General features: G+C 50.5%; 2 protein-coding genes across 14 annotated transcripts in view; one reads left to right on the top strand and one right to left on the bottom strand.

Annotated features, from left to right (window-relative positions):
- Window positions 1-13845, bottom strand: part of LOC118509613 — a 31791-nt gene extending 17946 nt beyond the window's left edge. For 8 of the 11 annotated variants that reach the window (XM_036050428.1, XM_036050429.1, XM_036050431.1 and 5 more), the window contains exons 1-11: window positions 13503-13777; window positions 7947-8103; window positions 7702-7868; window positions 6188-6223; window positions 2439-2621; window positions 2176-2319; window positions 1949-2082; window positions 1345-1525; window positions 789-1249; window positions 541-709; window positions 42-467 (exon numbers count right to left, since the gene is read on the bottom strand). In XM_036050428.1, coding sequence (XP_035906321.1) covers window positions 42-467; window positions 541-709; window positions 789-1249; window positions 1345-1525; window positions 1949-2082; window positions 2176-2319; window positions 2439-2621; window positions 6188-6223; window positions 7702-7868; window positions 7947-8103; window positions 13503-13707 — 2263 coding nt within the window. In that variant the 5' untranslated portion in view covers window positions 13708-13777. Of the gene's footprint in view, window positions 1-41; window positions 468-540; window positions 710-788; window positions 1250-1344; window positions 1526-1948; window positions 2083-2175; window positions 2320-2438; window positions 2622-6187; window positions 6224-7701; window positions 7869-7946; window positions 8104-13502 lie in introns of all 11 variants that reach the window. The other 3 variants (XM_036050426.1, XM_036050435.1, XM_036050427.1) reach the window with 3 other exon arrangements.
- A 1285-nt stretch (window positions 13846-15130) lies between these two features.
- On the top strand, window positions 15131-21501 carry LOC118509612 (putative homeodomain transcription factor). 3 transcript variants are annotated; one of them, XM_036050424.1, is made up of 6 exons: window positions 15131-15234; window positions 15323-15401; window positions 16114-17784; window positions 19327-20243; window positions 20320-20397; window positions 20476-21501. In XM_036050424.1, exons 3-6 carry the CDS (start codon window positions 16179-16181, stop codon window positions 20623-20625), a joined length of 2751 nt encoding a protein of 916 aa, XP_035906317.1. In that variant the 5' UTR covers window positions 15131-15234; window positions 15323-15401; window positions 16114-16178; the 3' UTR covers window positions 20626-21501. The 3 variants fall into 3 exon arrangements, with proteins under 3 accessions (XP_035906317.1, XP_035906315.1, XP_035906316.1); XM_036050422.1 differs by having other exon boundaries at window positions 16114-18144; XM_036050423.1 differs by having other exon boundaries at window positions 15175-15238; window positions 16114-18144.
- Window positions 21502-24141: the final 2640 nt, after the last annotated feature.

Below are 24141 nucleotides of genomic sequence, written 5' to 3'. Positions count from 1 at the left end.
CGTTCACTTGCGATGCGGTGTGATCGACAAACACGCCATACCCATATCTTCGGTGGTGACAAAGATGATACCGGCTTCGTCCAGCTCGTCGTCGATGTTTTCGAGATCGTCGAGAATTTTGTCACACTTCTCGCCCTCCTCGCACGCCCCGCTAAAGTAGACGCACACGTACTCGTGGTCCTCGATCAGGTCCTGCAGTATCTCGTCCGTCACCTCCTCGATGGTGGCCGAGTACTTCTGCAGCTTGAGCCATTCCAGCACCTCCTCCTCGTTCATGAGATCACCCTCGTAGATGGCGGGAATCTCGTTCTCGAAGTATACCAGCGCCGGCAGATGATCGAGACCGTACTCGCGCGCTTCCTCCGCATTGTCCAGGCGGGCAATGACGATCTCTTCCTTTTCCAGCTCATCGTCGATGTTTTCCAGCTCGTTCAGCACACGGATGTCCTGCTTGTCGTCCTTGTCGTCTGGCAGATAGGGACAAAGGTTAGCATTGAAGGCCGCTAGCATGGTGTGCGACGAAGACCCGGCACTACTTACAGAAGATGATGGCAACGTGATCGTACATCTGCATCAGCTTGTCCTTCATTTCGTCGGTAATTTCCGGGATTTCGGAATGACGCTTCTGGTGCACCAACCAGCCGAGCAGTTCCTCCTCCTTCAGCAGATCACCTTCGTAGATGTGTGGAATACCGCGTTCGAACAGAATCTGGCCACAAAAACAGAAAGCAAGATGGGCATCAGTTGATCGACCATGGGCTACCACCACTACCAGCGCTGTCCCGTACCATGGTAGGCAGTTCCTCGATGCCCCACTCCTTGGCTTCGCTGTCATCGTCGATCTTGACAAAGGCGATATCGTTCTGATCGCACTCGTCGTCAATGTTTTCCAGCTCGGCCAGCACCTTCTGCGACGTCTTCGAGTCCTTGTCGTAGAACAGCACGGCAACATGCTGCATCTTTTCGATGATCATGTCCAGCATCTCGTCGGTAACGTCCTCGATTTCGTCGCTGTTCGTCTGGCGCTCCAACCATTCGAGCACGTCCTCCTCCTGCTCCAGGCTGCCCTCGTACACGGTCGGTATGCCCTGCTCGAAGTACACCAGCTTCGGGAACTTGGTGACACCGTAGTCCTTCGCCTCCTCGACATCGTCCATCTTTACGAAGTTGATGCCGAGCTGATCGCACTCGTCGTCGATGTTCTCGAGCTCGTTCAGTACCTTTTCCGATTTCTTGTCATTGTTGTCGTCTGAGTGAGGAAATTTGGCCAATTGCCAGAAACCGTTTCCAGTTAGGCACACGATCTGTATCCCACCATAAGAGCATATAGCTCGTTTCACTTACAGAACAACACGGCGATCGATTTGCCTTCCTTGATAAGCTTGTCCAGCATCTCGTCCGTAACATCCTCGATCTCGTCCTTTTCCAGCTGAGACAGCAACCATTCCAGGATCTCCTCCTCATCGGTCAGATCGTCATCGTACACGTTGGGGATCTGCTTCTCAAAGTACACGATCGCCGGGACCTATGACGTGATGATGGGAAGGGTTAGGTAAACGTTTTTCCCTTGCATGTCGAGCGGACAGTGGACGTAAACCAGTTAACCGCTGTACGGATAAACACAAAACCTCATCGTCGACATTGCAAACGATCGTTTAGCAAGGTGGGCTTCCACACCGGCCGATCGACCGCACGACCGATACAGGCGGCCGGGGTCCTAAAAATATAACACCGGCTGACGGACGATACCCGCACGATATCAGCGAGCGGGTCGAGTCGGTTCGTTAATTTCGAGTGGGGTTCTAATTTTAAACACCGTAAAGCACTCTGCCCATTACCGGACAGACACACGCACACACACACACACGTGCGCATCGTGTAATCGCTGGCCTGCGTCACGGTGACGACGGCAAGGTTGATCGTGCCTACGCCTGCCCGCCTGCCTTACCTCATCGATGCCGTACTCCTTCGAAACCTTCGGGTCGTCGATCCGGACGAACTGGATACCGTGCTTGGCGCAGTCATCGTCGATGTTTTCCAACTCCTGCAGCACCGATTCCGAGTCTTCATCTTCGTCGTCGTCTGCCGAGGTGTGGGAGAAGATGGGGTTCGTGATTAATGGACGGGTCTCAAGGTTGAAGATGGCTTACGGTTCCCTGACACTCAGACACTTACAGAACAGCACGACCAGATTGTCGATGTTCTGGATTAGAGTTTTGAGCGTCTTGGCGTTGACCTCCTCGATGACATCATCATCGTCACCGGTGGCCTTGTTCTCTACCAGCCATTCCAGCACGTCCTCCTCACGCTGCAGCTCGTCTGTATATGTGTGATGGGGAGGGTTTGGGAAGAAGAAAGAAAGCGCGTGAGTGAGGATGGGCACATACCGAAAGTTGACATTGATCATCAAGCGGCGAGCGAACGAACGTGACACTTACGCTCGTAAACGATCGGAGTCTGGTGACGGTAGTAGACCAGCTTTGGCAGCGGGCCCAGGTTGTACTCCTCGGCCAGATCTTCATCGTGGATCTTCACGAATCCGATGTCGAGCTGGTCCGCTTCGTCGTCGATGTTTTCCAGCTCCTGCAGCGCCTTGATGCACTTCTTACATTCCGGCTTGTCTGGTGAAGGTAGAGCAGAGCTGAAGTTAGAGTTCCGCAGTCTTCCGTTTTCCAGCTTGGAAGATGGTCGGTTGACAGGGCGGACGGCAGATAGCGTATGCCCCGTCAGGGATGGGGCTCTACCACGCTACCGTGATCTAATGGGTTAACTACACCACTTTGGTATCTGTTCTGGGGGACATGCATGATGCAGCTAATGTGTTAGAGAAACATCTCTCTTCAAAGGGACATGATTAGAGTACGATCAAGCGTGGATTAAGCTTACCTCGGATCGAATACGCAAGCAAGCAAACCGACAACAAACGCACACAATTTGCAAACAACACCAAACAACACAATCGTGATTAACCTACCAACGAAAAGCACAAACACAAGCACAAAAATAGCGTTTCGCAAATAAATAAACACAACACAGCTGGCCGGGACTAATGAAGCGAGATTCGAAGCAACGCCGCAGTTGGTTCCGAAGAGCTGCCACTAGATGGCGCTGCGCACGTCCACTAGGAAACGGTTCGGTTGATGGTGAAGATTAAAAATACTCCTCCAACCTGCTCCATGATGCTTGTGATGTAATTTCAAACGTGCCTGCGTTCGACCGGGTGCTACCAGCGCGAGGAGCAGCAGCCGTAGGATGGGTGGTCGGTGCTAGTAGCTTGGGTTTCCTTTAATATTCCGAACTCGTTTTGCGAGATTGGGAGCGTAGTGCGTAGGAGTATCCGCGACGATGTTTACGGTAAGGTAACACCTACCTACTCGCCGCTTCAAGATCACTCGGTACTGTGTGATGGCGTTCCCAGCCACAGTTCTCGCTCTTCTACATGCGCTACGTGCGGCTCGTTAGGATGGGCCAACAAAATCGTTAACCGGGTTGGAAAGCCGTGAGCGAAATGGTTTTTGATATGGTGTACGATTGATCATGCCGACCCGTGCCGACCTTGGCCAGCGAATTCTCGTAGAGCACTCGTTGGGTCGTTGGGGGCTAAAGCAAACTTCAAAGCAATCGGGAGCAATATTGGGTGGATAATTTAAAGCAATTCCAGGTTTCGGCAGGTTTGTAATCGGGATGTTAAGATGTTGCTACCTGTGGCAAACCATTGGTCGTAATCACATGCCCTTAACCATGCTGAAGCTCCAATTGTAAAGATTGTGAGGAACGAAACAGATCGGCTCAACGGGAAAACAAAAAGAAAAAAAAACCAAACGGACGATAAAAATAGGCGATGAGTATACGATGAGTGGCAGACAGAAGCATGCCTGTGCTGATGCGAGCCAAACTACTATATCTACCCAGTGCTCGGGCCCGCGTTGAGTGATTGCTTTTGCAAGCACTAATGAAACTAATTTTTACTTATTGTGAGTCATCTTTTCTTTGGTGTTGCAGGCCGAAGGCCAATGAGTGAAAAATTGCCTTCATATGAAGGTGTGAGAAGCATACTACCCTCCGCCTCATCAAACGAAATCATATTTTGCTCCCATACTCTAGCGAATGGTTAGATAGATGGTACGACATTCCAACATTGTGCGTATCCTTCAGAGGTACACGTGTTGTCTGCTGCCTACTGCCCAGTATATCTCACCGGATGGCGCGGTTAAAACGGTTCGGAATCTCAAGTGCATCAGTTCGGTCAAACGATGCTCGTCTTGTCAGTGCAGGACAAATGCAGAGAGGTTCGCAACAGAGCGCGAGCTCTGGCTGGCTGGCTGGCTGAGTGTCTAATAATAATAGCATACACTTCACTGCGTCTGTGACTGTTGAACTAAAATTAACTACCGATCCAATTTTCCCGACCAAGCACGGCTGGAGAACCGATGTCACGACGCACGTCCGAATCGAGGGCGTACGTTTGAGATTTGTCACATACGGTAAGCCGGTGACTCATTGCTCACGGCTCGGACGAAACCTTGAGATGCAAGGTGCCACTCGAGCTGAAACGCTGCTGCAAGGGTAATTAAGTTAGGTCACCAAGGTGACTCCGTTCGAAATGTTTCCCATCCGCTTGTGGGAACTGATCGCCGGAAAGGTTTCTTTTTTCCCCCGTCGTTTGAGGCTTGTTTCTGGCGGTACAGGGCAAAACGATTGAGGCTGAAATCGGTGGATGGGGGATTCATTCTTGCAGTTAAAGCCAAAAAGGGTGGAACGAGTTAGAACGAGTAGCATAGGATCGATGCAGGGTTTTTTCCGTTGATAAGGCAATAGGTCCATCCATCCTTTCAGCGACCGGGGAAGTGCGTGCAATATCAACGGCTACTATGACTATGTCATGCGAGGACATCACAATAAAAGGTATTTGATTTACCTCTCATATGAAGCCGTTTCCATATCAACTAGCTTTGTTTGCCATTCCGTCTAAGAAGCCCTGCCATAAAAATGGATGCTATTGCCTTATCAACTGAAACCCCCTTTAATTGACAGGAAAGCACCACAACAGTACACAACGCATAAAGATGTCCGAAATTCTGTAAGTGGGTTAAGCACTGAGCTTTGGTAGTAGATTTAGTAAAAGTGATGTGTGAAAAATGAACTTTAAGGGATGATTTTTGTTTCGCATTTGCCCTTTGTTAAAACATCTTAAGGTTTTGATGCCTTTTTTATCATTGTCTTGTGACAGTGTCCCAACTATTTGTAATGACCTCGTCCCGTTCAAGATTTTTTCTAGACAGTTTCCCTGTTTTTTCTCTATTATATTCAATTCACTTCATGTTTATGTTCCATTTTAATTTATTTTTTATAATATTTAATGTTATATTTAATCTTTTACTATAGATCTGTTAGGTTATATGGCCGTTCCTCAGAGTAAAACAAATCAAAAAAGAACTCTATTTTCGTACCATAGTTTTTCGAAACCGTCGAGAAACCGTTTTAGTTTCAAAATTTTAGTTTAGAACAAAAAAGCTTCTTAGATGGAATGCCATAAAAATGGATGCTATTGCCTTATCAACTGAAAACCCCTGTATTATTGCAGAACATTACTCTAACGCACCAAAAAACAAAACACATCGAAAGTAAACCAAACGTATCTGGAAAAGCGTCAAAAAGTAAGCAGTTTGAATGAGAAGCGCACAACAGCACAAGAAGAAAAGAGATTTTTTCTTCTGTGGAAACCCTTCAGTGATGGTAACAGTAAAATGTATAAACGAGTCGAAAAACATATAAATTTAACATAGAACGGAACACAACTCGAAGCAACATTGGACAACAACAAGGGACGGAACAGAAACGAACAAAGCAACAAGAGGTAAAACAACAAGGAAAAGTCGATAAGGCTTAGTAAGCAAGAAAGGTAGCCAACACAAGGTAATCGTCGAATCGTCCCAGTGCATTGTTTGCCAGGGCTGGCGCGCGATCGCGAGAGTGGGAGAGCGTAGGCACACACAGAAAAAGAAGGCAAACAGGAAAAGTAGTGTCAGCCAGTCAAAATCTCAAACGATTCGTGAGGAAAGCATATTGAGGGGAAAACGGGACGAAAAACAAAACAGCCTTCGGGTCTTCAACGAGATCGATAGCAATTAGAGAATTCGAGAGAGAGCAAGAGCAAGAGCGAGACAGGGAGACGATTTTCACTTACTGTTGTTTCCGGGTGGGCAGTTTTCGTGATCAGTGCCTACGGGACGAATTCGCACGCGGGGGACGATTTTTGGTGAGGGTGAAGGAGTTGGGTGGGGGGGGGGGGGGCGTGCAGTGGTTTTTTGCGCGCACCGCGTTACATTTGTTTTAGATGGAATTGGTTTTCCGGTTCGGTGCGAGTTGGTGCGGGTGCGGTAAGTGAGTTTTTCGACCGAGTTTCCATCATTCCATTTTGGGTTCGGGAATTCGAGATCGAGACGAACGAGAGATGTGCATCAAAGTGGCACGCACATGCACCGGTGGTAGTGCAGTTGCAGAATTGTGGCATGAACGTGCGTGAAACAGGGATTCACGCACGGTGTGTGAAGGTGTGTGAAGGTGAAGAGAGAAAGGAGGGTGGTGGGGAAGGAGAAGAAACAAGAAGAAAACATGATAAGAAAACTGAACTTTTGTGTGCTAGGGATTAGGAAAAACACTACAAAAAAACCGATTTAGCGAGTTTTGTTGCACGAACCGCAATCACAAATATCCACCCCCGACGCTGGGCAGGGACGGACGGATCTGATACCCGTACCCAGACTAGAAACGAGATCCGCGACCCATCTCAAATACAAAAAAAAAAACAGAGTAAACGAAACGAGGAATGCGTGTACGCGACCTGGTAGCCAAGTACCACGCAGAAAATTTAGCTAAGCGCAGAAGAGGCGCGCACGCCCTCGGAAGTGTACATCACGCTGATGAGATATTTCTGGCGATGAAAGGCGATGAAAGTGATCTACCGAGCGAGGGCTAGGTGGCTCGGGTGGCTCGTTGGGTGGTTCACGATTAAAATGAGAATTTACGGCTGGCCTCACATCAGCAGCAGCAGCAGCAGTAAGATAGTGCAGCAGCAGGTAGGTAGTAGCGCAAGTCGATAAGGAGCACATGAGTAATGTACACTAGCTTCAAACCCGGGACAGTCGAAGACGGCCACGACGACGGTGCAATAGTTTAATCGGTTTCGGTACGGTTTGCTGGGCTTGGGCCTCCCGAGCGTGTGTGTTTGTGTGATTGTTAATTTATCAGATGAAACGGTGCGTCCTCGTGACTGGTGAACCATATAGTACAATGTGATGAAATGTGTGCTAGTTGGTTGAAATATTTACACAACACACCGAAATACTGCAATGCAATGAGCAAACCAACGACGGTCGTCCCGGCGAGGGCTGACCATGTGTACAAGTGTGAACCAAACACTAAAACGGGTGCATCGAACAACCTGGTGTACAGAGGGTATCCGTCCGTGAGCAATGGAAAGGACACCATTTTGAAGAAGAAGAAAAAGACACATAGAAACAAACAGATACAGCTTCCAAACACACGCTACTACTGGGAGAGAAAAAAAAATCGAGCCAACTCAAAACCGTGTGTGCGCGCGAGCTAAAGTACGATACAATTGGGTTTTTGTTTGTTTGTTGTATATACAGTTAACAAATAGAAAAAAAGAAAGACAAGAGCACGCCATAACACACTTACAGAACAGTACCGCAACGTAGTCGGAGTCCTCGATGATTTTGGACAGAATTTTGGCATTCACTTCCTCGATCCGGTCGGGCAGATCCATCGCTTCCAGCGAGGTAAGAAAGTCGAGCACACCGGCCTCATCCATAAGGTCGCCCTCGTAGATGATCGGTTCCTTCTCCCTGCGGGCGAAAAGTAGCACCGTTAGCGTCAGTGCCTGCCCTGTCCTGCCCAACCCCGGTGGCCAGCCCGATAGTTACCTGAAGTAGGTGAGGGCCGGGAACTTCGTGATGCCATACTGTTTTGCGAGTCGTTTGTCGTTGATTTTCACAAAGTCGACACCGAACGAATCGGTATCATCGTCGATGTGCTCGAGCTCTGCTAATACTGTGTCGCAGGTGGTACAGCTGCGGGCATCTGCAGGTACGGAGGAAAGTGGGAAACAGAACGGGGGTTAGTTGGTCGTTCGTTCAGGGACGGTTGAGTTGTAGAGTTGTTGATGCTGCTGGTGCTGCTGCTGCTGCTGATGCTGCATGATCCATCGTGCAGTGAATTTGTCTTTCGCGGAATCCATAAAGTCACCACGTCACGATTTAAACAACAACCAAAAATCCTACTCCAATAAACATTGTACGTATTGTGCTAAAGCGGAATGACATTCCGGCATGGCTACCTCGATAGTCAATCCGGCGAATCGTTTACGCGCTGTCAAAATAATCTGTCAAGCATCGGATTGGTACTAGTTGTTAGCAATTCCGCTAGAGGGCACCTGTTGTGGAATCCCTTCCATGGAAATCCATGGAAAGTTTAAATGTTAAGTCCGCTCTAGTTCATAAAACAAGAAGTACAAAAGGTGTTCAAATCGGGTGAAAATCTGCTGGAAATTAGACAAAAATGTTGCCGCTTGTTTTTATTTTGGGAATTAGTAATTACCAAGATTACTAAGCTACTAGCGTATCAATAATCAGGTTATTAGATTTATTTTTTTCTTTTTCCGTTTTTCCGTTTGAAGCCGTGAAGCGTTGAAAAGTGCAGCCTTGCTGTAGAAAAACTATATGCACGATGGCTCATAGGTAAGAATCGTACCTGTTTAATAGTTTCAGAAGATAAAATTCTGTTCAGAAAATAAATGCCAGTTTAGAATGTACCCATCGCGTTGGCAGCGCAGAAACGATCAGCAGAGACACGCCAGTATTTCCACACCCAATGCGGAGACACGTGTGTTGCTGCTACATTGCTTCAGCGCACCGAACCATTCGATGGCGTTTGATTTCGATCGATACGTCTCTAGAAGTCGCGAAACGCGATGCGAGAGTTTTCGGGCCCTCTTAAAATAAATTTTCCCGGCCACCAAAGTCACACTAGCAGACCCGCACCCAGGCTTGGCACACCATAAGGATGTGTATTTCCTTCTTAATAATGGCGCCAGAGATGTGATTGTGCCCCACAAGCCCCATTAGCGCTTGCCCGACTGGCTTGGGCAAGGTTGCTCAACCGGAACCAAACTTACTTGCAGTTCAGTGTGCAACGACTCCCAACGACACTTCTTTCAGGCGAGCACCGTCGTGAAAGTATCGTCGACCTACATTTCCCGGTCCCGCTATCAATGCACCGTTGGCAGGATGATGTTGCACCGTTTGCCGCCGCGGTAAGGTGCCAACTGATCGGACGGAAGTGGCCACGCGTTACCGGGTGCGGGAGAACAGTGGGAAAACCGCGCGAAAAACTGATGATTTTCACCGTTTCATCTTTGACTTTGGGGTGGGACCTGGGGACTATTTTTAATCGGCCGGCTGCCGCTAGTGTCGCCCCTTGTGCACCACGGAACCGTTTTGTAACTGAATCTGCGATGGACGGTTGGAAATACCTCGGCGCGAAGGTGTGGAAAACTGCTGTTCGGTTTGGGCTGGTGGTTCGCAAGCGCCGAATTCAGTGAGCAGTGCAGCGTGTAGAGAGTATGTGCGGTGGCAGGCTGCAGTCACTTCGGTTAATGTAATTATTGTACACCGATTAGCGACACCGCGTTTGCCCGGTCCGTGTTGGGTTGTTGGGCCTGTGCCACGTGAAGTACCATGCGCCTCCATCATCATGATGCGCACCATGCGTCTCCATCGAGCCGTTACGAGGCGATGCAGCACGAGCAAATCAAGTTCATTCAAGTTCGGCAATGGCTGCTCGATGCGGGTGCACTGTTCTGTAGCATTACGCATCACAGATTATGGGACGTATTTTGATGATCAATATGATCGTTTAACCGTGTTGGGAAAGGAACCTGAAGAACGATCTCTTCTCTCTATGCTAACTTTACTTTACGGAATTTCCATAGAATTTCTTGTTTAAACATAATACAGACACAGCCCCCCCGCAACCCTAAACCGTATCTCTCGCCAATAATTAGTGTCCTATTCATCCGCATTTAAATTTGACCAAACAACACCCTCATTTCGCTCTAAGCGATCGTTTTCCAAAACGCTCTCGACTACTCGATCATAAAATTCGAAAGAAAAAAAACGGTTTTATGGTTTGCGTATGGACCAACCTCGCCCGTCCATTGCGGCACGGCTATATCTTTCGTCCATAATAACCTAAATGGATCCATCAACCATCGCATTTCTTTCGACCCTGATGGTGGTTTCGGAACGGCCCCCTGTGAGGGGGGGGAGGAGTACCGTTAAAGCGCAACTGTTTACACAAAGTTTGGCGGCCGGACGTTCAAGGTTTTTTTGTTCCACCATTAACCGCCATGGTTTAGGCGTTCGCTGTGCGTTTCTACCTTGCGCCACAAGCCAGAGAAGAACGTTGCGCAGCTACCGAACCGCTGCAAACAATGCGCGCTGCCCGAAACCAAAACCCGTCGTAAAGATACATGTGATAAAGCAACATGTTGCAGGGTTGGGTGGATTGTTTTCCCACAGGCCGCACGTGGGTTGAGTTGATTTTTCGCAGCTTTCGCTGGTGGTTTTTTGTTTCTTCGCCTTCGGTTCAATATTTCGTACGCACTACATAAAATATTTTTCTAGTGTGCAGATGTTTGTTGTTTTGCCAACTGGATTGGAGATACTTCCGTTTTATCGACTGGTCTGCTGCATGGGTGTTGACCCGGTGGAGAACCTCATGTGTGAGCGCGTTTGGAATGCAATTTCCCACTCGTTGTGGGATATATTTCTGTGCTGTAGATCAGGTGTCGATCAATCAGACCTGTCAATTATACAAACCGATATACACAACAACCTGTTGGCAGCGTTGGCATGGCAGCGTTCACGAAGGAGAGTTACAGCCGTCTGCAACGTACCTCTGGCGATATTGAAAGGAAAATTATAGAACGGACCGATAATACCTATACCTAACCGAGCTAGCGTAATAACGCGGTTAAACAGGAAGAAAGAGCGGATTCGCGTTCGGGGGTTTAAAAGGGATCCTGATTTGTGGTTCTCCCCTCCGATACCCACCATGTGTGCCGAGCTTCGTGAGCTTCGGCAGCGGTGGCGAAGAAAATTGGGAAGAATTTACATGGTACATGGTACTCAACCGTTACCGTGAGGAGTTGTGCCTCCGACTTACAGGTGGTTACCAGACTTATCGATACCAAAGTAGTTAGATAGCCGGTCTTCACTACGAGCGATTCGATCCCCAGTCCCTACCGTGTGAACAAAGTCGCCTCAACCACCGAACGGTCCCATCACGTTCAGCATTGGTAGGGATAAAGGTATTGAAGAAGCATTCCGCTAGCTTTCGGGATTTTGAAGATTTTTAAGAGATCTGATCCTCAACACAGTGAGTTCCTCTTCCTCGTAGAGACGGTTACTAAATATGTTTATATGTGACGGTTACTAAATATGTTCAGAATTCCGAAAAAATTTCAAATTCAGAAGAAAGAGAAAGAGAGTGAGTGAGAGAGAGAGAGAAAGACCTCCTGGTGCATGTTTAACGGGTCTGCCCATTTGCCAGCCCACCGAGGAAAGGCACTCGGACAGCAAGAGAGAGAGAGAGAGGGTGAACGAGAAAAATGGCCACTTTTGCTACACATTTTCCGCCCTGTTTTAGCGACCCGTCCTGCACACTGCGAAACGATTGGGAAGGGGATGGTGAGGTCGCGCACACGGCACGGCAAGACAGCCCCATATCCGCTTGTCCCTCGGCCGTTCGACGGCGGCCGGTGGGTCGGAAGGTTTATTTTTGTACACTTTGTTCCGAGCAGAGCAAGAAACAACAAAACAACGGAAAAAAGGTAATGAAAAAGGAAAACCTATCGGCCTACGGACTATCCCCCCACCCCTTCCCCCCCCCCCCCCCTTTTCCCCCCTCGCGTACTGGGCAGTGTGAGCTCGCGGTTTCGCCACGATTTCGCGAGATATTATCAGCGACGGTGCCGGTTTTCTCTTTCGTTTTCTAGCCCTACACACAACGCACGATCGCTGCGAGGCGAAGTCACTGAGGGTGTCACTGAGCCAGACATGCCAGCCAACGGTTCAAACCAGGAGCAGATGTAGCAGACTTTCCGTGACTCGACTGATCACTTCAATTTTCGTTCGTAAGCTTTCATCGGTACAGTAAGGTTTCACATTTTCCACAGGACACTCAAGAATTGATTTGGTTTTGTTTCTTTTTTTGTTGTTGGCCCTACTGATGTTCTTCACTTGCAAAACTCAATGCTGCGCTCTGCCCTGTAAACACTGACACGCGCGCACACACTCGCGCACACACGTTAGGCACACCATCATGCGTGTATCACTATGTCACATCGCCATTTTTCCCATGCTCCTCTCCCATTCCCCCCATTTCTCCGTGCCATATCAAGTTTCCCCCCCCCCCCCTCCCTCGAAAACATGCCCCGTTTCATCCTCTCCCTTCAACTCGTTTCCCTCTTTCGTCGGATTGTGCGGGCATAGGCATGGTCGAATGGGTGGTTGCGGGGGCGAAACGGGACGGGATATTGATGTTGGGTTGTTGTCTTTTTCTGCGCCTGCATTTGCTTTTCTTTTCACGATTATTTTTAAAAATAATTTAGCTCTCTCGCCGCTCGACAAAACCACTGCGTTGCTTATAATTCCGGTTGCGCAATGGGCTATGCTATGGGTTTCTCTCTCGCTCTGTTGTGTATGTGTGTATGTGTGTGTGTTGTCAGTGTGTCATGTACGTGTGCATGTGTACATGGGCAAGTACGAGAGGACCCACACGCAACTGGTGGCCCCCTTTGTCACGGTGGCATTCGATTTAAAGGCTTTGGCCTCTCAGGCGGTTGGATATCCTCGCTCCGAAGGCCGGAAACCACTCGCTCGGATCGCTGGAGCATGTGCGAGGATCGTTTTTTTTTCTTCTAGCAGCAATCTTCTCGCTGCTCGAAACTGCTCGAAACATTGCATTGTACACTGGTCGGTCGGGTGTATCGGGGACGGTGCTGGGGCCGATCGTTGTTGCACCGTTTGCAAGCTCAAGTGGTTCGCGCTATTTGAACTCAAACACTCGATGGTTAGGCCCGACGGTGAGCCGCAGTGCCGATGCGCGACACGGACACGGGGGGGCGTACGTACCGGACGAACCGGGTCAACTATTTTTAGCTCGTATTTTTGCACACATTTCCCATCGTCCGTGGTAGCCCCCGGGGGTTGTTGTGAACACTGCTAGCGGTCCGGGGTTCAGGTACACACACACGCACGCACACACACGCACACACACCGGACCGGATTGATACTTCAAACGTGGCGGATGTGCCGCGGTAGGATGTGCTGGGATACTAAGGAACAGGTACAGCAGCAGCACCAGCAGCAATTTCACATCACCACCAGACACACGTCCGCGCGGACGAGTTCACTTACACCAGTACACTGCAACGTAATCCTTATCCTCTAGTAACCGCTCCAGCTGCTTCGCCGACACTTCCTCGATCGTGGCCTCGGGGGCCGGGGCCGGCACACTGCCGGCCGCCTTTTTCGCGCAGTCTACATCGCTCACTAGCCAGCTGCTGGCCAACAGCAGGAAGCACAACGGTGCCACTAGATTCCTGATTCGCGGCAGGCCCATCTCGTGCTGGGTGGGATTGTTTTGGGCGGACTTGCAGTCTCCAAGTTCCGCTCCGTTCAGAGGTCCGCTCGTAACTGCGGCGTACGCTCGGTACGAGCCGCTTTTCGGCAGCACGATCCGAACTTGCCGCGCTCGGTTTCGGCATGGGTGATGTTAAAAATAAGTTCCTGCTCGCACGACCGCACACCGCAGCGCGGATGGAGCCGATGGTTCGAGCGAGACCCGCACACGATCGGGTCCCCCGGCCAGATCGGCGTCGAGCCGTGCGGGCGAGATATCTTCCCCCTGCTAGGGAAGCGAGCGGAAACCGCGTGCTTTCCGAGATCGGGTTGTGTTTTTGGCTGGTAATGCTGCGGCTGATGCAGAAGGCAGAGGAGCATAGATTTGGGACCCGTGGAGCATAGATTCGTCTGTACGACACAGGATGAGGATGTTTTCGGGTGGATTGCATACGATGCAGGCGCTAAGGATTTTGAACGTGTCATGTAGCCCTGTTTCCTCGTACCGATGTTGTTGTCCCACCGGAGCCTGCGGTGGCGATGGGTCAATCATTGTCTTCTTCTTCCTTTTTTTTGGCCTACCTTCCTCGCAATACTGGAACCTCTATCCAATCCGTCTGCTCATGTGGACGGCCTGAAAGGACTTTATGAATTGTTCAGTGCCATTCAACAAGAGCATGATCAATTTCCACCCTTAAAATTGGCAAGAATTTATCGTTGAGCTGGTCATCGCAATGAATCCTCCATTGTTCGCTGCCACACATAAGGAAGTCAATGTTTTCTGACCTAATGCCGCTGTGAAGCTAATATCTTGAAAAGGGCTAGGCACTATTTCTGCCTTTCGTTGACTCGATCCTCCAAGGTTGCTAGGAGGGAACGATTCAGGATGGGATTCGATGTAAAAGACCGTTACCAAACGCATCAATTGCAACTATTCTGCTGTGGTAATCAGCTTACATGCTCCTTCAACGCACATCGGTTGTAACGCCTCATATACGTCAAATCTCCCACGAAAATGTAAATAGCAATGTTGCTACCTGTTTGGACATACTTTCACAGTAATGAAATGTGCCAATAAACCGCTGTACGACGACGTTCTCTTCTATTCCTTTTCCAGTTTATTTTGTATCCACATTGGACCATTAACATATTGGGCGGATTGGGCTTGGGATTGTACTGGGGATCAAATCGCCCAGTCTTCCAGCCGTTTGTCCAGCCACGGCCGTTTGTACTAGCTAGGTGTTCACTCAGTTTCACTTTCAGTTACTTTTCAAATGGATACGTCGAAAACGCAAATAAAAATTATCCAAACCACGGTAAATTCAGATACATTCGCTCATACAGTTTGCATACCCTTAGGCGCACAAAGTTCGCGTCGGACATTGTTTCCATTGTGTGTAAACGGCACTTTACCCCCCCAGTGCCTGCGCTGTCAAAACGCTGTCAGTGTGTGGGCAAATGTAAACAATAATACGACCTTCAACTCTTCATCGGGAAAAGGGAAAAACTTTCTCGTGGCCCAGCAAAAGTAAGTAGGTTTGGCTTGCATGTTTTTGTCTGTGCATTTTTCCTTTTTTCATTCACCACTGCATAACACGTACGTTTACCATTGCCAGCTGGAGTTCGATGAACAGTTTAGAATTGGCTTTCTTCTGCAACGGTACAAGCAACGCAGCACGCAACGTTGGCCTTTAGGTGAGCTATCTATCTATGCTGATACAGTGTTTCGTTTGCTTGGAAGCTTGTGAAAAATTGATTTGTTTAGTATTAATTTTGCACGGTTGTTTGTATGTGTGTGTGTGTGTGTGTGCGCACGTGTGTGTTTTGATGGCATTCGGTAACAGTAACTGCTTGTTTTTGCAGCAATAGAAACCTTTTTGAACATTAAGTGTGGACAGGTTTATCGGCCGGTAGGCTGCAGGAAGCGTACCCAGCTTTGACCTCGGCTGATCAGCTGCGGCCGGTGCTTCCTGATAGTTGCTATTAATAGGATTACGTTGAGAAAGTACCTCCCCCGCACCTTTCTTTATTCGCATTGTGTGTGTATGTGTGCGTGTGTGTTGTGTGCATTCACGGACTATAAATAGTAGAATAATCGTAAATTTGCTACGATTTCCGAACATGTTGTACAAAGTTGTTTCGCCTTTACGGCATCACGCGTACAAAATTGCGTTTGCTTCCCCTCGGCATTCCTTGGGAAAAGCATTTGCGCAATAATAATAGTCTACACGGTTGCTAGGGCAATTTGGGGTTGCTAAGAATGTTGTGTGTGTGTTTGTTTGTGGTTTAAGGAAGTCCAAAGCAAATGGTTGCTTTTTGCATTTCAACGCACGTCCTTGCAACCCCTCCCGAAATGGGAACATGTTTAGTTCCCAACTAATGATCCTTTCCCTATGTTTCGTTCCAGTGTTTCGGTGGCCACCATAGGACGATAAAGTGCATCCGGCCGAAATTTCACATCGATTGAGGAGCATGCGCCTCGATGCTTTGGTCGCATGGTATCAGAAGAAGATCGGCACCTACGACAAGCAGCAATGGGAGAAAACGATCGAGCAAAAGATACTGGCCGGCATCAGCCATCTGCCGCTGAAAAATACCAAACTCAAGACCGAGCTGATCGATGTCGATCTGGTGCGCGGTTCCACCTTCCCGAAAGCTAAATCGAAACTGTCGATCCTGACGGTGCTGTATCTGGCCGCGCTGCGCATTCTGCTGCTACCGGTTTACGCCCGCTGGTGGGTGCAGCAAACATCGCCCGGCGTGTTCCTGCTTCTGCTCATGCTCTACCTGCTGCAGATGCTTAATCTCGGCATCTACAGCTACTGTTCGCGGTCGGCGCCCAGTGTCGCGGACGGTGAGCCAAAGGGGGCGACCACCGAGCCGGTCGAACATATCGTCACGATATCGGACTTTTTGATTCCGCTCGCGCTCAGCCTGCTGTTGAGCGTCATCCATTCGCAGATCGTTGCCACCGCCTCGAACAGCAACGGATCGTCGTCGCTGTTTTCGTGCGGTAAGCTGTCGCAAAAGTGTTTCTCCCACGGTTCGACCGCTGCGGCGACCCCGGGTGCTGCCAGTACCGGTACCGGTACGTCCATGTCCACGCCGGCCGGGATTGGCGGGACGCTGAGTAAGAAGCAGCGCGAGCAACGCATTCGCCGGAAGCGTCGCGTAAGGGCACACTCGGAAACGGCCCAATCGGTACCGGGCGGGCGTGTGCCGACCGACGATCGCGACCGAAAGAAAGCGTTCGCCAGTGTGGGTGGATCGAAATCGGCCACCAGTTCGCCGGCTCGGACAGCGCCGAAGAAGGGCGCGTGCAGTACGAGCAGCAGCACAAGCAGTGATGCGGTGGAGCGCCACCAACACGATCCAATCGCTGAACCGGAGGAAGCGAACGCCGGAACGCCGGAGGCACTGCTTCGGGCGGACGATCGTGCTCCAAACATTCATCGAACGGCTCCCGGTTCGCCCGTGGTGTCTGCCATCGGTGTGACCATCACGTCCACGAACAGTTCCAGTGACCATTCGCCACCGAACGGACGACGAGGACGTGCCGGTGGTGAACGGGTGCGGTCGGAAGCGATGTTCCTGCTACCGTCCGGGTTGCGCCGTCGGAACGTTAATTGGGACCCGACTGTACGCCCGGACCGGGTACGCCCGACCGCGTCCCTGCTGGAACCGGTCGTGGACGACGATGGGTTCGAAAGCTTAAACGGCAAAAGTTCCGGCGGTGAGGACAGTGTCGGTGTGAATGGTGCGGTGCTGTTTCAGCAGGATCACGGCCGCTACCGGAAGGGTCCGTTTGCAAACGACGACTGGCTTGCCGGCGGGACTGCCGGCGGCGAGATAGAATTCAACGAGCATCAGTCCGATTCCGACACGGACACGCTGAAAAACAGCATCACGAACTACGGTGCCACCACCACCACCACCATCCCAGAGCTGGACGGTTTGCTCGATCCGCAGCGTAAGGAAAACGGAGCTGTGACGGACGTCGCCCAAAAGGACACGCAGGGCCCGGAAGGGAAGGAGGGCCGGGACCCGGTACAGCGGCAACGGCGCACCAAAGACACAAGTAAGCAGCAACGGCGCGCACCGATCGACGGCGTGAAGCATAGCGGAACGGACGAAAAGCTAGGGACGAGCTGCAGCGACGAGACGGACGAAGAGGACGAGTACGATTTGCATTCGCCGTCGCCGCCACACATGCACCTACTGCACTCATCGCCACCGCTTCATCGCCACCAGCCGCCACCAGTACCGGTGCGGCCGTCGGTCGGCTCGTCGCCGCCGCCACCGCCGCCCCACCATTTGCTTTACCTCCATCGCCATCCCGCAGTAGTAGCGCAGCCGGCGGTGGTGGTCCACCATTCCGTTCATTCGCTTCATACGCATCAGCATCACTTTCACCATTCGCCCTCCGTACTGACCGAAGGTAATGTTCGCGCACACGCACTAAACTAAGCTATCCTTTTTCTTGCTGTTGGCGACAAAAAGCGCCAGACTCTGTAGGGCGTTAAGGCCACCAAGGAATGTGTGCCGGTAACGCCCATTCAAGCGCCCGCTAACGCTTGGCATGATCATACGAACTGGCTTTAAACTGGCTGTGTTAAAAAAAAACCAAGACCTTTTGAGATCCAGGGAAGAAGAAGCCGTAGTTAAAGTGTTATCCCGCTCACAGTCACCCAATCAATTTGCCAATCATAGCCACGCTCCATTACACCATCTACTAGCCGCTTCTCCGTATTACTTATTTACTTATCCGGTCTTGGTATGCTGCAGCAATCCTCGAGATCGTTCCCGGTCCAGCGCCGTCGTCTGTCAATCGATTATCCCGGCCGTTCGCATCAACGCCATCACTCCATCTCAATTTGGGCCTGTTCGTGTGGACGGCCTAAAAGGACTTTATGGGCTGGATCGTTCGGTGTCATTCTCATGACGTGACCAGCCCACAGGAGCCTGGCGAGTCTAATTCGATGCACGATGAAGGGATGTTCGTACGGCTCGTTGAGACAATGCTTTGTCCTTCCACACATACGGGGGCCAAAAATCCTTCTGAGCACCTTCCAGATCTTTAAAAGCTCCATGTAGATAGCCGTAACAGATTTTGCCCTTGACTGGCTCGAACGTCCGGTGTCATTCGCATGACATCACCTGACCATGCTACAGCTCTCAGAGCTACTATTTTCCCCCGTACTCCATTCCTTGCTGGGATCTGGTACCGGTCCTATCCGAGCTTAATCCTAAGCGCTTAATCGGTGAAGCTTTGGATGACTTGAGGATCACCGCTCTGTGCATGCAAGCGGTCTACCACCACCATGGTAGACCACTGCTACACGGGAGAACCTTACAGCAACGCCGATCCAGTCTAGGATCTAGCCTGTCTTGCCGAAAGTGGTCTCAGAAGTGGGTACAGGGTGTTAATACGAGTTCTGGAGTAGATGGGCTGCTACTTGCGGAAGAATGGCTTTTAGCGCGATTTTATAAAGCAATCTATGGAATGGCAAATTAGCTGTGGCGATCACACAGTACCTTCCCCAGGTCCCCATTTAGCGAGTGTAATACGATGCAGTACGGCAAACCACTGACGCCATGTTTCTCCCGCGTATTTTTGAAGGTGAGGAGTGCAGCTACAGCTCCGAGCTGGACCATTCCGATACGCAGAACGAACACTCGGACGACGACTACGAGCTGGAGGACGTACCGACGCTCATACTCAATCCGGCCTGCGGTGCAAACGATCGCGTCAGCTGCACCATCTGGGAGGCACGGGAAGCGAAGAAGGCGGAAATGTCCGTGCTGGACATTTCCTCCGCCATCATCGAGCGCGTGGAAGCGATGCCGGAATCGTGCGACTACGTGTACATTGGCGTCGTGCTGAGCGTGTTCCTGTCGCTGGTGCCCGCCTTCTGCCGGCTGTGCGAGGCGACGGTCGACTCCACCAACTCGACCGAGGTGAACTTCCTCGACATGCCGGTCATCCTGTTCGAGAAGGCGTCCTTCTCGCTGCTGGCCGTGCTGCGGTTCGCGTTCGGCGAGAGTAGCTGGGAGCGGTTTGTGCTGGTGCTCGGCTTTCTGCTACGGCTCGTGCTAACCTTCCTGGTGTTTTTCCTGCTCGCCGTGGCGGAGCGCACCTTTAAGCAGCGCTTTCTGTACGCGAAACTGTTCTCGCATCTGACGTCCTCCCGGCGGGCGCAAAAGTCCGGCATTCCGCACTTTCGGCTGAACAAGGTGCGCAACATTAAGACGTGGCTGTGCGTCCGTTCGTACCTGAAGCGGCGCGGGCCGCAGAACTCGGTGGACGTGATCGTGTCGGCCGCGTTCATCATCACGCTGCTGCTGTTGGCGTTTCTGAGCGTGGAATGGTTGAAGGATTCGGTCCACTTGCATTCGCAGTTTAATCTCGAGGCGCTCGCCTGGTCCTGTGCGTTTGGCACGTTTCTGCTGCGCTTCATGACGCTCGGCACGAAGATCAACAAGAAGTACAAGAGCGTGTCGGTGCTGATCACGGAGCAGATCAATCTCTACGTTCAGGTGGGTGCTGCTGCGCGGCAGGCCGGCTTTTTTAACGCTCGAGCGTACCGCTAATGTTGTGCCGTCCGTATTCCAGATCGAACAGAAACCAAATAAAAAGGACGAGCTGATGATATCGAACAACGTGCTCAAGCTGGCGGCTGACCTCCTCAAGGTAAGTAAGCAGCACTGTGGTACGCCGTCCTGCGGATGCCGCGGCTCTCTACTGACACGACACTCTTCCTATTCGCAGGAGCTGGAATCTCCGTTCAAAATCTCCGGTCTCAGTGCAAACCCGTATCTCTACACCACCGTGAAGGTGGTCATACTGTCCGCCCTCTCCGGGGTGCTGAGTGAAATGTTAGGCTTCAAGCTGAAACTTCACAAAATTAAAATTAAGTAGAACCGATAACCCCGAACCGAAGTGGCTGTGGCCAGGTGCTCGGGTTCGATCGGGTGTTCCGACGATGTGATGATGTAGTTGCAGCTGTATGTACGGTGGTGTTCGTGTAGTTGCCCAGATGGGTGTAGAATGTTAAACACTTGTAATGCTCCTCCATACTTAGCATGGAAGATACTCACCTTAAAGTAAACCCTTATACCTGACTAGACGGGCGGGTGGCGAGCGTCTTGGGACGCACTCCTCCAAGTCACCGCCACCCTCCAAGCCTGCAGATTCTCAAGCCTCAAGATTTCTCGTTCCAAAGTTCCAAAAACAGCGGTAGCGTCGTAGCCGTAAGTGTGCACTAGTGGAACCGTAAGTAGTAATAGAAGCGCGCTAGTCTTAAGGAAGTTTGCAGCACCGTCGCCATGCTCGAGAAACGTACAGCGTGTTAGTCCAGAAAGGGAAAACATTTAACGAGTAGCGGCAAACGCACGATCCGTTGATCCGGTAGTGTAGCGAGTTCGCTGTTCGGTGGGCCGTTGATTGGTGGGCAAAGTTAGAGAACTGATGTAGCGTTAGTTTTGTTTTTACGGCATAGTACAAGCGCACACCACGTCGGATGGGAAGGAAGAGTTTATTGCAAATGTTACAACATTGGACAGGTCATGGAACGGCTTCACCAGGACCAGGACTTTTGTGTGTTGAGGTTAGGTATTTGAAAAGATTGTGGGACTGTGTGTGTGTGTGTGTAAGTGTCTGTTATACGTAGAGGAAAAGGCAATTGGCCAACCGTTTTGGCCTGTAAGAAAAATGTTTAATCAGCAGAACTAGGTTTTGCTATATTTTAGCTCGAAAATTAAAATCTTAAACCGTGAGCCACACCACACGCGGCGAGTTGCCACGAGTCTGAACCCGAATGGCGCGGTTCTATCTGATCCGAAATAATACTGCTTACTTTTATATCAGCCAACCACTAACGGGGCATCCCGACGGTGTCCTGGACGGCGGCCGTAAGACACCTGACGGGCTCGGTAGTCGCCCAGTTCATCTCATCCGGATCGTCACCATCCTAGGCTTCTCCTTTCGTGGACCACTGATTTTCCTCCACAGAACGAGCTTGGTGATGTGATAATACCTTAACGATGCCTCACGGTAGCTCATCTTATGGTGCGTGATCCAATCGATTGCCGCCGCCAAACGCGTTTCATAGCTAGGCGGCTACGAGCCATCGGTTACGATCGGTATTTCACGTTCGGAGCAGCTGTGCTTATTGTTGTACGCCTCAGGACGCTCTTCGGTATCCCGCATCGAGCAGACGCCTTCTTAAAGGATAAACTGGTGGAAGGATCGTACCCACGGACGAAGGATTCGTCTTCTTGTTTGCGACCACATTCGAAGTCACCTTCGCGATAACCGCGTGTCGGCTTCATCCGGTTCCTTCTCCTCCAGCATTTGCAGTGTTAGCGGCACTCCGGCGAACGATCGGTTCGGTAGCCGTTGTGCCGACATCCGGTAAGTGTGGCCTTGCGGTACTGTAACGGACTGCACGGACTTTAAGGGCGTTTGGTGTTGAATTGCTCGCCACCATTGCTTCCGGATCGATTGTTATCGAAACATCGGCCATTGTCGATGCGATCGTGCGTGGCAAGCTTTAGCGACAATGCGGCGTAAGCGATCCACGTCTAGTTCCCACATGGTAGACTTGTCGTCACACGCTTCCGTACACTCGGTCAGATCGTTACTGCCGCTGGTTTCTCACCTCTGCGATTGCTACGGATCCGTCAAGGTGCATGCCCATCACACGGTCGCCGGTGCATTCGATACCACGTACTTCCAGCAAACGGCAAGCATCTTGTAGGGGTACGGCCTACTTCGGGACCGTTGAACTATGGCGAACTGGTCGACTATCGAGGGGAGGGATTGGTCCGGGCTGTTGGTCACACCGAACAAGCTACGTCCCAGGGCTGGAAGGGAATGGTGCGGATCGTTGGGCAGTGCCAACTGATCGCGTACCAGATGGGACGGTAAGGAGGGAAGGCTAGGAAGAGTACTAAAGGATGGCAACGGAAGGCTCACTGGAGAACACTGCAGAGTGTCGGAAGGTCGCTACCCGCCAAGGACTCCAAACCGATTCTGTAGCTGAGTGGTCTAGGAAGGTTGAAATAAATCGTTCTTCAATTTCGGTTACAGCTATAAAACCTCTCTCTCCTTTAGTGGTCTGCATCGGCGGGGGGGGGGGGGATGATGGTACAGGCAAGCACACGATGTGTTTCGGTAGCTATATACAGTAATTTTACATTTATGGTCGCTCCTTCGTGCATCTGTTTGCATACCCCCCGGGCGCAAATATGTCTAATCAGTCAGACAAACTGAACACATCTATAAACTGAACCATTTCCGATGCGGCTAGAGCGTCACCGTGCCCGTATAGATGGATCGCACGACGAGCTGCAGCGTTGAAGGCGCTGGAAATCCGGTATTAGTATCGTGCAGGGGCAGCCCATGCTCGCACCCGCATGGGCCAACCAATTGCTGGAAGTGGAAAGGATAGCCGCAAAGAATCGGGACGCCATGCTGAGCACCGGGCGGTAAAGGATAAGCAAGTAAGTGTTGTCATTCAATCGGCACACTTTGCTTGAAATGGCTGGCAAGTGTGTGTGTGTGTGTGTGTGTGTGTGTAGAAGATGCGCGCGGCCCCACGTGTTCATTTTGAAATTCACGCAATCGTGGAACTATTGTTTCCCGTTTTTCATCGTCCGTAAAACAGTAACTGCCTGCACCATCTCCTCAGCTGTTCAGATAAAAACTAACAGCCTCTTCTCTCTTCCTATAGAAAGGCTTTGTAGAGTGAGAAGATTTTAAAGGAAAATTTGAATTCTCAATTTCCAAAACTCTTCCAATTGTTTGTTCTAGACAACGATAGTTGGTCCTGATCGGACCGGATTTTATGTATCCTAGTTTGCGTTCAAAAGCATCTGTAGAAAAGTTGTCCAGAGGTCCAAAACGTACTGCTTCTTCATAACGCATAATTCGTACATGTATATGCCCAAGTGCTTCCACATCCTGTTCTTTGGGAACTTTGGTGAGGCGCGGTGCGACGAGATTGAACTGAACGATGAAGATCCGGCAGTGTTTCTAACGATCCTGCGAATGATTTACGGTGCTCGTGTAGATGTCGCGATCATCTTGATAACATTCGAGCTATTTATGACCGTGTGCAAATGTACTTACTGCCGACGTCCTGCTACAAGCTGCTGATCGATTGTTTGAAGAACCTCGCATTGAAGGATACGGTACCGCAGATTTGGCAAGCAAATGCATACTACAAATTTAAGGCGGTGGAAGAATTGAGACTGCGTTACGTACGGACGTATCCGTTTTACTACTTCAACAAGAACGATTTTGACGGTAGCAGTGAGGAGTATATGCCGGCTGGTATATATAAAGGATATAATGTTTGCAGGACTGGAGTTGGAGGCAGCGCAAGACTACTCATTTTGGCCTGAGTGTCACCAACCGTGATGGCAGTTTTTG

Source organism: Anopheles stephensi, chromosome 3 (genome assembly GCF_013141755.1).
Source record: "Anopheles stephensi strain Indian chromosome 3, UCI_ANSTEP_V1.0, whole genome shotgun sequence".
Lineage (NCBI taxonomy): Eukaryota > Metazoa > Arthropoda > Insecta > Diptera > Culicidae > Anopheles > Anopheles stephensi.
The sequence above is the reverse complement of the archived record's forward strand: the minus strand, read 5'-3'. Positions and strand labels throughout refer to the sequence as shown.

Bases quoted from the DNA above. Each gene is read 5' to 3' on its own strand.
- LOC118509612 (XM_036050422.1), top strand. From the start codon at position 16,179: ATGCGCCTCGATGCTTTGGTCGCATGGTATCAGAAGAAGATCGGCACC. The intron at 18,145-19,326 runs GTAATGTTCGCG...GTATTTTTGAAG, and splicing joins GCCCTCCGTACTGACCGAAG to GTGAGGAGTGCAGCTACAGC. The intron at 20,244-20,319 runs GTGGGTGCTGCT...TCCGTATTCCAG, and splicing joins AGATCAATCTCTACGTTCAG to ATCGAACAGAAACCAAATAA.